This window comes from Phocoena sinus, chromosome 14, assembly GCF_008692025.1.
Source record: "Phocoena sinus isolate mPhoSin1 chromosome 14, mPhoSin1.pri, whole genome shotgun sequence".
Lineage (NCBI taxonomy): Eukaryota > Metazoa > Chordata > Mammalia > Artiodactyla > Phocoenidae > Phocoena > Phocoena sinus.
Window position 1 is genome coordinate 17,520,736 of NC_045776.1, and position 13,341 is coordinate 17,534,076.

The 13,341-nt window shown below is 38.5% G+C and overlaps 1 protein-coding gene across 1 annotated transcript in view; it reads right to left on the reverse strand.

Annotated features, from left to right (window-relative positions):
* WDR7 (WD repeat domain 7) overlaps positions 1–13,341 on the reverse strand; it is a 372,564-nt gene that overhangs the window by 112,500 nt on the left and 246,723 nt on the right. The window contains 1 exon segment of the mRNA XM_032602743.1: positions 2,473–2,659. Coding sequence (XP_032458634.1) covers positions 2,473–2,659 — 187 coding nt within the window.

Sequence of the window (13,341 nt, forward strand, 5' to 3'; positions counted from 1 at the left end):
AGAACCTTCAGGCCACCTGTATCCATCCAGAAACTATCCTGTTGTCACTATGTGGAAGTGTTTATTCTAGAAACGGGCATCTCTTCCATCTGTTGAACACTAGGACAATGACAATGGCATCACCATCCATACCCCCTCCCCCAGCAATATAGGTAACATCCGTTCAATCTCTTAACATGTGCTAAGTGCTCTTCTAAGCACCTGGCAAATATAAACTCACTTAACATCAATCTTATGAAGTAGGTATTTAATTAGCCCCAACTTGTAAATGGAACTGAGGTGAGAGGTGAAGTAATTTACTGAAGGGTACATAGCTAGGGAGACACAGAGGTGAAGTTGAGGAAGTGTGGCAGTATGAATCAGGTGAAGGGGGAGGACAGCTGCTTGGGTTTGAAATGAATACCCTTCCCCTACCAGTCACTCTTGGGACTTTGGGCTGGGGATGCCCAATCTGCGGACAAAGTCACAGCATTCCAGTCTAGCCTTCAGTTGTTTCTCTGGTCTCCACTTCTGAGCATAGAGCAGCCAGCAGAAAGATGACAGGCCCAAAGCACGCTAGAATATAAGGCAACTGTGGGATATGAGAGAGGCAACCATGAAGAAAAGGGCAGAGAACTCTAGTTTTTTAAGAGGTTAGCAATGGTAAGCATGAAATGCCATTCACTGAAAAAATCAAAGAGGTGATAACACTTACAGGCAGACCTCAAAGATACTGTAGGTTCGGTTCCAGAGCAGCACAATAAAGCGATGCACACGAATTTTTTAGCTTCCCAGTAAACATATAAAAAGTATGTTTATACCATACTGTAGTCTATTAAGTGTGCAATATCATTAAGTATTGTTACAATGTACATACCTTAATTAAAAAATACTTTATTGCTAAAAAAGTCACAATAATTACAAAAATAACATCAAAGATCACTGACTACAGACAACCATAACAAATATAGTAATAAAAAGTTTGAAATATTGCTAGAATTACAAAAATGAGACACAGAGTCATGAATGAGCAAATGCTGTTGGATAAATGGTGCCAACAGACTTGCTCAATGCAGGGTTACCATAAACCTTTGATTTGTAAAAAAAAAAAAAAAACCCACAGCATCTGTGAAACGCAATAAAGTGAAGGACAGTAAAATGAGGTCTGCCTGTACATTAAGAGAGGCATCATGGGACAGTTCAAGAATTCCTCCCATTAGGAATTCACCCTCACTAGGATGACTATACTAAAAAAGCAACAACAAAACCGGAAGATAAATGTTGGCGAGGATGCAAAGACAATTCCTACATTGCTGGTAGGAATATAAAATGGTGCAGCTGCTATGGAAAACAGTTTGGTGGTCCCTCAATAGGCTAAACACAGAATTACCACATGACCCAGCAATTCCACTTTTAGGTATCTACCTAAGAGAAATGAAAACTAGGTGTTCAAACAAAGTGGAAGCAAGCCACATGTCCATCAACAGATGAACAGGTAAATAAAATGTGGTATATCCATAGAATGGAATATTGTTCAACTATAAAGAGAAACAAAGTACTGAAAAATGCTGCAACATGAATGAACCTTGGAATCATTACGCTAAGTGAAAGAAGTCAGACACAAAAGGCCACATACTGTATAATTCCATTTATATGAAATATTCAGAATAGGCAAATTCACAGAGACAGAAAGCAGATTATTGATTGTCAGGGGACAGTGGGAGGGGAGAATGGAAAGGGACTGCTCAGTGGGTATGGAGTTTCCATTTGGGGTGACTGCTACTGGGAACTAGGTAGTGGTGATGGCTGCATAACTGTGAATGCAGAGAATGTTGCTGAATTGTATCCTTTAAGAGGGATACAGTAGTAAATTTCCTGTTAGATGTGTATTATACCATCAAAACAAAACAAAAAAGACTCCCTCCAGGAATCAGGAGGCTGGGTTCTCAAGTCAATACTAACCTCTATCACCAGCCCCAGTTTCATTTTAGGAACTGCCTTGGATCCTCTTCTTATTCCTCTACTCTCATCCCTGCCTCCCTGGACCACTGCAACCTCCTTATGGCTGATCCTCTGCTGTGTGCAAATGAAACCTCAATAAAGCTGGTTTAAAAATTAACATGAGTGCAAAGGAGTAATTCCCCAAACTGGCCAGGTATTCTATCAGTAAAACATTTTTGAGCAACTATATATATCATTTTCCTTATATGTGATATGTTTATATTATTACTAGCTGATAATATCTCAAGGCACAATAAACATATTTAAAACTATGCCACGGATAAATCATTCATTGGCTCAAAGCTAAATCCCAATTGTGTTAAAATGACAGAAACATATCTCCCTTTCATTGTCTATTTCCAAAATTTCATATATTGAGATATTTGTCTATTTTTTCTCCATATGCAATTTATAAAGAGTAATCAATGACCTCTACTAAAACAAAACAAACAAAACCAATAAAAGCCAAATGAACTGAAATGGAGCGTGTACTTGGCAAGTTGTTTCTCGGCATCGGCACAAAGTTCAAGAAGCCCCATCAGGACAGCAGACACATCCATGTAAGGCTCCCAAACTGTGAAACCACGTCCAATCAGATCAATGGCTGTTCTTCGGATCGTACTGTGTGGAGGAAGTTTGGGGCTCGGTGGCTGCAGCAGAAGAAATGTCAGTGCCTTACCTAAAATTACAAAATAAAAGGCAGAGCAATAAAGTAATTTTACTTTTGTGATGTTTTCTTTGAAGCATATTTTCAAAATATAAACCACTTTGGATTTACTTTAACTGACAAGGGGTTTTGAATAGCGAGACTATAAAAAGATCTCAAGTTTACAGTTTGTTTAGCCATATACTTTAAAGAGATAAGTTAGGCTACAATATTTTATACCATATTCTAAAGTGTTGAATTACATAATAACTATATTTAAATAAGTATATATAATTTCAAAACATAATAGTGATTCTAAACTTCCAAACAATGTTTCTCCCTACTCAGCATTCTGCAAAATGAAGATGCTTCCAAATAATGTAAGATGGTATTCCTTCATCTTTCTTCTGCATCTAACAGAATTCATATGCGAAATGCTTCATCAATAACACTTCTCATCACAGGCAATGATTATCAACAGGGATGAGGGATGGAGAAGGTAGAATGTGTAGTTTTCAAAAGACTCCACTCCACACCGCCACTGCCCCAGACAAGCATATTTGTTCCTCCACATTCTGGTGTACCAATAGCAGACAATGACGTCAAGTACTGGTAAATTCTTCACATAAGTTTGTTACGCAATTTAAAAAATAGCTCAATATTACTTCTAAATCTGATGAAATGATCTAGATTTTAATTAATATGTATTCCTTTATGTTGAAGATCAAGCTAACCATTTGTATACCTAAGCCAATGGTCATTAAGCTACAAAAGCTCATCTACTTCCAAAGGCATTTTGACATTAAAAAAACACAAAACACCAGGGATTGTCAAGAACAAACTGCAACTTAGAAGAGGGTTTTTTGTTTGTTTGTTTTTTGAGGGGAAGAAATAAAACAGTTTATACATCATATTACTGTATAACATACTAGTTAAAGGGAACAGAGGCTTCAGATTCAAGACAGAGTATTAACTGATTTTATAACTTACTAGGGGGCAGGCTTAGGAAGATACTCAGTGAGTCTCAGCTTCCTTGTCTGTAAAATGGGGATAATAATAGCTATCACTCATGAAGGGCCAGAGTGTTAAATGAATTAAACAATGAAGTGTACTGCCAAGTGCCCTCACTGGCGTGTGTTCAGTGAAGGGCAGTCAGGGCTCATTCTGAATAACATGTTGAACTTGTCTGTTTTTAAAATTAAGAACATGGCATATAAACTTTAATTTAATTCACTCAAATAAAAGCATTTACTCATTGGCTATGCTATAGCCAATTGTTAAATGAGAATGGATTGAAATGGGGGTGAAAAGAAAGATACTGTAAAGCTGAGACAAGTCTGTGAACACACTCTCTATACAGTGGTTCTGAATTTCTTCTCAGTCACAGAATCCTTAAAGATTCTAATAGAATGTTTTTAAAAGATAAAAAAAAAATAAAAAGAATCTGTTGAAAGCCATCAGTCCTTTCCTCAGGAAACTATATACACATATATATCCACCAAATTCTGCAGAAAGATGTCAAGGAGGCCACGGACCTTGGGTTAACAACTCCTGCCGTAAACGAAAAAGGTACACAGATATGGAAAGCCTCCTTGAGAAAAACTTGTAGAAATTCATACTTCATTCATACATGTATTTGAAAATTTTACTCATACTTAGTTATGTAAATATAATATGTAAAGCTCCAAGTTTTGTGGATCATAAAAATGTAAACCGCTTGAAAGAAAGAGATCCAATGCTCTATTTCCTGCCAGTACCTATGTGTCTCTTATCACAAGTTATCTTTAAATATAAGCATTTTGGTGCATTTCCCTTCTCCTCAGCAAGTTTGTTAGCTCCTTGAGGGAAGGAAGTATGTTTCATATAACTCTGCATCTCCCAAACCACCAAGCACAATGCTTTGCACACATTATGGACCTAAAATGGTTAACAGACCTGTCTTTACTGCACGTACACTTCTAACGCAGCTCCTGGCCCCAGTTTGCCAGAATGATATTTCAAACTGTCAAGAATATCTACCACTTTCCTGTTATTCTTGACATCTAGGAAGTCGTATGACTCCATATAATATAGGTGCTCTGCAATATGGGCCAAGGTGATGAAAAAGCTAAAATTAAGACAATGATAGCACTTCTCTATTAACAGAAAAACATCTCGTGACGGAATTTTATGAATTTTAAGTTTTATCTCCCAGAACTTTTCTTAAACCTTAGGTACCCAATAAAGGTTGTATTTTAATCTCTTCAAGATGGAATCTAATTTTGTACAAAGGCACATATTTACTTATTTTCTGTAAGTGCCCCACTACTGCACAATCGGGGAATATTGCCTCACTGAGTAACCAAGATGGAGAAGGACGCTACCACCTGCCACCATGATTGAGTCCTTCGTAAAAGACTCTCCTGGTGGCAGTATTAAGAAGTTCAACAAATTGGCCTGATATTCACTCAAGACTTTCCACAATTTGGTCCCAAACTTTCCATCCAAAGATTCACTGAGGAACTGTTTATAGAGTATTGTTATATTGATATTATACTAAATGCTGGGGAAACACAAGAGAACAATACTCTCAGTTCTTTCCCTCAGGAAAATTCACTGTAGCTCAGGATATAGGTGAGCAAACAGGTAATTTGAATATATTATGAGGAATGTTAGAACATTTATAAGCACAAGGTATCAAGACATAACCTAAAAGGGGCGCTTAACCCAATCTCAGGGAAATAAGAAGGCTTCCGGGAAAGGTGGCCTCTATACAAAAACCTAAAGACTAAGTAAAACTTTGTCACTCACAGGAGAGGAGTATGGAAAGAAAACATTCTAGGCAGAGAGAATAGCATGTCTAAAGACCATCAGATGAGAGAGAACATGACCAGACCAACGGCTTACACATAGTTGAATATGGCTGGAAAGGTCGTCGGTGGAAAAAGAAGAGGTTGGGGCGATGGACAAGAGGGAAGAGGACGAGGTGGATGAAATATAACAGTGAGACACGCGACAGCACAGGTTATTAGAGCCTGATCACAAAGGGCCTTATATGCCATGCTAAGAGTTTGTTCATTCTGGTGACAATGGGGAACAACTGGAAAGTTTTAAGCAAATGAGGGGTTTGATTAGATTTTCATTTTAGAAAGATCAACATTTAGGCTGTCATGATTAGAAAGGGGCAAGAACAACAGGACCCTCAAGATGGAGGAATTAAGATGTGTAGATCACCTTCTTCCCCACAAATACATCAAAAATACATCTACACGTGGAACAACTCCTACAGAACACCTACTGAATGCTGGCAGAAGACTTCAGACTTCCCAAAAGGCAAGAAACTCCCCACGTACCTGGGTAGCGCAAAAGAAAAAACAGAGAGAAAAGAATAGGGATGGGACCTACACCTCTGGGATGGAGCTGTGAAGGAGGAAATCTTTCTACACACTAGGAAGCCCCTTCACTGGCAGAGGCAGGCAGTGGGTGGGGGGCGGGGAGCTTTGGAGCCGCAGAGGAGAGCGCAGCAACAGGGGTGCAGAGGGCAAAGCAGAGAGATTCCCGTACAGAGGATCGGTGCCGACCAGCACTCACTAGCCCGAGAGGCTTGTTTGCTCACCCGCCGGGGCGCGGGGGGCGGTGCTGGGAGCTGAGGCTCGGGCTTCGGAGGTTGGATCCCAGGGAGAGGACTGGGGTTGGCTGCGTGAACACAACCTGAAGGGGGCTAGTGCACCACAGCTAGCCGGGAGAGTCCGGGAAAAGGTCTGGACCTGCCAAAGAGGCAAGAAACCATTGTTTCAGGGTGCGCAAGAGGGGGGATTCAGAGCACCGCCTAAACGAGCTCCAGAGACGGGCACGAGCCGCGGCTAACAGCGCAGACCCCAGAGACGGGCATAAAACGCTAAGGCTGCTGCTGCCGCCACCAAGAAGCCTGTGTGCAAGCACAGGTCACTCTCCACACCTCCCCTCCTGGGAGCCTGTGCAGCCCGCCACCGCCAGGGTCCCGTGAGCCAGGGACAACTTCCCTGGGAGAACGCACGGCGCACCTTGGGCTGTTGCAACTTTATGCTGGCTGCTGCCGCCGCAGTATCACCCCGCATTCCATCCACCTTCCGCCCGCCCCCGCCCCAACCACGGCCTGAGTGAGCCACAGCCCCCTAATAAGCTGCCACTCTAACCACATCCTGTCTGGGTGGGGAACAGATGCCAGAGGGTGACCTACATATAGAGGCGGGGCCAAACCCAAAGCTGAACCCCAGGAGCTGTGCAAACAGGGAAGAGAAAGGGAAATCTCTCCCAGCAGGCTCAGGAGCAGTAAATCTCCACAATCAACTTGATGTACCCTGCACCTGTGGAATACCTGAATAGACAACGAGTCATCCCAAAATTGTGGCAGTGGACTTCGGGAGCAATTGTAGACTTAGGGTTTGCTGTCTGTGACTGATCTGTTTCTGATTTTTATGTTTATCTTAGTTTAATTTTTAGCACTTGTTATCATTGGTGGATTTGTTTATTGGTTTGGTTGCTCTCTTCTTTTTTTATAATTTTTTATAATAATTATTATTTTTAATAATTATTTTTAATAATTATTTATAATTATATTTTAATAATTATTTTAAATAATTATTTTATAGTTATTTTTATTTTTTATAATTATAATTTTTTATAATTATTTTAAATAATTTTTATAATTATTTTAATAATTATTTTATAATTATTTTTATAATTATTTTTATAATTTTTAATAATTATTTTATAATTATTTTTTATAATTTCATTTTTTATAATTATAATTATTTTTAATATTTTTAAAAATAATTATTATTTTTCATTTTAATAATTTTTATATTAAAATTTTATTATTTTTCTTTCCTTTTTCCTCCCTTTTCTTCTGAGCTGTGTGGCTGACAGGATCTTGGTGCTCAGGCCTGAGACTCTGAGATGGGAAAGTCGAGTTCAGAACATTGGACCAACAGAGACCTCCCAGTCCCACGTAATATCAATTGGTGAGAGCTCTCCCAGAGATCTCTGTCTCAAAGTTAAGACCCAGCTCCACCCAACGGCCAGCAAAATCCAGTGCCAGATGCCCCATGCCAAACAACTAGCAAGAGAGAAACACAACCCCACCCATTAGCAGAGAGGCTGCCTAAAATCATACTAGGTTCACAGACATCCCAAAACACACCACCAGATGTGGCACTGACCATCAGAAAAAAAAGATCCAGCCCCACCGACTAGAACACAGGAACCAGTCCCCTCCATCAGGAAGCCTACACAAGCCACTGAACCAACCTTACCCACAGGGGGCAGACACCAAAAACAATGGGAACTACAAACCTGCAGCCTGCAAAAAGGAGACCCCAAACACAGTATGTTCAACAAGATGAGAAGACAGAGAAATATGCAGCAGATGAAGGAGCAAGGTAAAAACCCACCAGCCCAAACAAATGAAGAGGAAATAGGCAGCCTACCTGAAAAAGAGTTCAGAGTAATGGTAGTAAAGATGATCCAAAATCTTGGAAATAGAATGGAGAAAATACAAGAAACGTTTAACAAGGACCTAGAAGAACTAAAGAGCAAACAAACAATGATGAACAACAAAATAAATGAAATGAAAAATTCTCTAGAAGGAATCAATAGCAGAATAACTGAGGCAGAAGAATGGATAAGTGACCTGGAAGATAAAATAGTGGAAATAACTACCACAGAGCAGAATGAAGAAAAAAGAATGAAAGCAATTGAGGACAGTCTCAGAGACCTCTGGGACAACATTAAACACACCAACAATCGAATTATAGGGGTCCCAGAAGAAGAAGAGAAAAAGAAAGGGACTGAGAAAATATTTGAAGAGATTATAGTTGAAAACTTCCCTAACATGGGAAAGGAAATAGTCAGTCAAGTCCAGGAAGCACAGACAGTCCCATACAGGATAAATCCAAGGAGAAACATGCCAAGACACATATTAATCAAACTATCAGAAATTAAATACAAAGGACAAATATTAAAAGCAGCAAGGGAAAAGCAACAAATAACATACAAGGGAATCCCCATAAGGTTAACAGCTGATCTTTCAGCAGAAACTGTAAGCAGGAAGGAAGTGGCAGGACATATTTAAAATGATGAAAGGGAAAAACCTACAACCAAGATTACTCTACCCAGCAAGGATCTCATTCAAATTCAACAGAGAAATTAAAACATTTACAGACAAGCAAAAGTTAAGAGAATTCAGCACCACCAAACCAGCTCTACAATAAATGCTAAAGGACCTTCTCTAGGCAGGAAAAACAAGAGAAGAAAAAGACTTACAATAACAAACCCAAAACAATTAAAAAAATGGTAATAGAAACATACATATTGATAACTACCTTAAATGTAAAGGGATTAAATGCTCCAACCAAAAGACACAGACCGGCTGAATGGATGCAAAAATAAGACCCATACTTACGCTGTCTACAAGACACCCACTTCAGACCTAGGGACACATACAGACTGAAAGTGAGGGGATGGAAAAAGATATTCCATGCAAATGGAAATCAAAAGAAAGCTGCAGCAGCAATTCTCATATCAGACAAAACAGACTTTAAAATAAAGACTATTACAAGAGACAAAGAAGGCCACTACATAATGATCAAGGGATCCATCCAAGAAGAAGATATAACAATTGTAAATATTTATGCACCCAACATAGAAACACCTCAATACATAAGGCAAATGCTAACAGCCATAAAAGGGGAAATCAACAGTAACACAATCATAGTAGGGGAGTTTAACACCCCACTTTCACCAATGGACAGATCATCCAAAATGAAAATAAATAAGGAAACAAAAGCATTAAATGACATATTAAACAAGATGGACCTAATTGATATTCATAGGACATTCCATCTAAAAACAGCAGATTACACTTTCTTCAAAAGTGCTCATGGAACATTCTCTAGGATAAATCATGTCCTGGGTTACAAATCAAGCCTTGGTAAATTTAAGAAAATTGAAATCGTATCAAGTATCTTTTCTACCCACAACACTATGAGACTAGATATCAATTACAGGAAAAAAACTAAAAAATACAAATACATGGAGGCTAAACAATACACTACTAAATAACCAAGAGGTAACTGAAGAAATCAAAGAGGAAATCAAAAAATACCTAGAAACAAATGACAATGAAAACTTGACGACCCCAAACCTATGGGATGCAGGAAAAGCAGTTCTAAGAAGGAAGTTTATAGCAATACAATCCTACCTCAAGAAACAAGAAATATCTCAAATAAACAACCTAAACTTACACCTAAAGCAAATAGAGTAATAAGGAAAAAAAAAACCCCAAAATTAGCAGAAGGAAAGAATTCATACAGATCATATCAGAAATAAATGAAAAAGAAATGAAGGAACTGATATCAAAGATCAATAAAACTGAAAGCTGGTTCTTTAAGAAGATAAACAATATTGATAAAGCATTAGCCAGACTCATCAAGAAAAAAGGGAGAAGACTCAAATCAATAGAATTAGAAATGAAAAAGGAAGAGTAACACCTGACACTTCAAAACTACAAAGGATCACGAGAGATTACTACAAGCAACTATATGCCAATAAAATGGACAGCCTGGAAGAAATGGACAAATTCTTAGAATTGCACAACCTGCCAAGACTGAATCAGGAAGAAATATAAAATATAAACAGACCAGTCACAAGCACTGAAACTGAAAGTGTGATTAAAAATCTTCCAACAAACAAAAGCCCAGGACCAGATGTCTCCACAGGCAAATTCTATCAAACATTTAGAGAAGAGCTAACACCTATCCTTCTCTAACTCTTCCAAAATATAGCAGAGGGAGGAACACTCCCAAACACATTCTAAGAGGCCACCATCACCCTGATACCAAAACCAGACAAAGATGCCACAAAAAAAGAAAACTACAGGCCAATATCTCTGATGAACATAGATGCAAAAATCCTCAACAAAATACTAGCAAACAGAATCCAGCAGCACATTAAAAGGAGCATACACCATGATCAAGTGGGGTTTATACCAGGAATGCAATGATTCTTAAATATACAGAAATCAACCAATGTGATAAACCATATTAAGAAACTGAAGGATAAAAACCATATGATCATCTCAATACATGCAGAAAAAGCTTTTGACAAAATTCAACACCCATTTATGATAAAAACAAGCCAGAAAAGAGGCATAGAGAGGGAACTTACCTCAACATAATAAAGGCCCTATATAGCAAACCCACAGCCAACATCATTCTCAATGGTGAAAAACTGAAACCATTTCCTCTAAGTACAGGAACAAGACAAGGATGCCCACTCTCACCACTATTATTCAACATCACTTTGGAAGTTTAGCCACAGCAATCAGAGAAGAAAAGGAAATAAAAGGAATCCAAATTGGAAAAGAAGTAGTAAAGCTGTCACTGTCTGCAGATGACATGATACTATCCACAGAGAATCCTAAAGATGCTACCAGAAAACTACTAGAGCTAATCAATGAATTTGGTAAAGTTGCAGGATACAAAATGAATGCACAGAAATCTCTTGCATTCCTATACCAGTAATGATGAAAAATTTGAAAGAGAAATTAAGGAAACACTCCCATTTACCATTGCAACAAAAAGAATAAAATACCTAGGAATAAACCTACCTAAGGAGACAAAAGACCTGTATGCAGAAATAGAAGACACTGATGAAAGAAATTAAAGATGATACAAACAGATGGAGAGATATACCATGTTCTTGGATTGGAAGAATCAACATTGTGAAAATGACTATACTACCCAAAGCAATCTACAGATTCAATGCAATCCCTGTCAAAGTAACAACAGCATTTTTCACAGAACTAGAACACAAAATTTCACAGTTTGTATGGAAACACAAAAGACCCCAAATAGCCAAAGAAATCTTGAGAAAGAAAAACAGAGCTGGAGGAATCAGGCTCCCTGACTTCAGACTATACCACAAAGCTACAGTAATCAAGACAGTATGGTACTGGCACAAAAACAGAAATATAGATCAATGGAACAGGATAGCAAGGCCAGAGATAAACCCATGCACCTATGGTCACCTTATCTTTGATAAAGGAGGCAAGAATATATAATGGAGAAAAGACAGCCTCTTCATTAAGTGGTGCTGGGAAAACTGGACAGCTACATGTAAAAGAACAAAATTAGAATACTGAATACCATATACAAAAATAAACTCAAAGTGAATTAAAGACCTAAATATAAGGCTAGACACTGTAAAACTCTTAGAGGAAAACATAGGAAGAACACTCTTTGACATAAGTCACAGCAAGATCCTTTTTGACCCACCTCCTAGAGAAATAAAAACTAAAATAAACAAATGGGACCTAATGAAACTTAAAAGCTCTGCACAGCAAAGGAAACTATTAACAAGACAAAAAGACAACCCTCAGAATGGGAGAAAATATTTGCAAATGAAGCAACTGACAAAGGATTAATCTCCAAAATTTACAAGCAGCTCATGCAGCTCAATATCAAAAAAACAAAAAGCCAATCCCAAAATGGGCAGAAGATTTAAATAGACATTTCTCCAAAGAAGATATACAGATTGCCAACAAACACATGAAAGGATGTGCAACATCACTAATTATTAGAGAAATGCAAATCAAAACTACAATGAGGTATCACCTCACACTGGTCAGAATAGCCATCATCAAAAAATCTGGAAACAATAAATGCTAGAGAGGGTGTGGAGAAAAGGGAACCCTCTTGCATCACTGGTGGGAATGTAAATTGATACAGCCAATATGGAGGTATGGAGGTTCGTCAAAAAACTAAAGATAGAAGTACCATGTGACCCAGCAATCCCATTAATGGGCATATACCCTGAGAAAACCATAATTCAAAAAGAGTCATGTACCACAATGTTCACTGCAGCACTATTTACAATAGCCAGGACATGGAAGCAACCTAAGTGTCCACTGACAGAAGAATGGATAAAGAAGATGTGGCACATATACACAATGGAATATTACTCAGCCATAAAAAGAAACGAAGTTGAGTTATTTGTAGTCAGGTGGATGGACCTAGAGTCTGTCATACAGAGTGAAGTAAGTTATAAAGAGAAAAACAAATACTGTATGCTAACATGTATATATGGAATCTAAAAAAAAAAAAAAAGAAAATGGTTCTGACGAACCTAGGGGCAGGACAGGAATAAAGACGCAGACATAGAGAATGGACTTGAGGACACAGAGAGAGACAAGGGTCAGCTGAGACAAAGTGAGAGCGTGGCATGGACATATATACACTATCAAATGGAAAAGAGATAGCTAGTGGGAAGCAGCTGCATAGCACAGGGAGATCAGCTCGGTGCTTTGTGACCACTTAGATGGGTGGGATAGGGAGGGTGGGAGGGAGATGCAAGAGGGAGGAGATATGGGGATATATGTATACATATAGCTGATTCACTTTGTTATAAAGCAGAAACTAACACACCATTGTAAACTAATTATACTCCAATAAAGATGTTAAATGGGGGTGGCAAGACCTACTGCCTTGGAAATTCTGATCTACTTACCCCCGGCCAAATGGATTAATTAGAATCACAGAATATTTGAACTGAAAGGACTTTAGAAAACTATGATCTATTCCTGTTTTGTATGATGTAACTGAGAATGATGGAAGGCAAGTGGTTAGCTGCAGGCTTCTGTGGCCCAGGCCATGGGTAATGTGACCAGAACACATCTCTGAACACAACTTACATCTTTA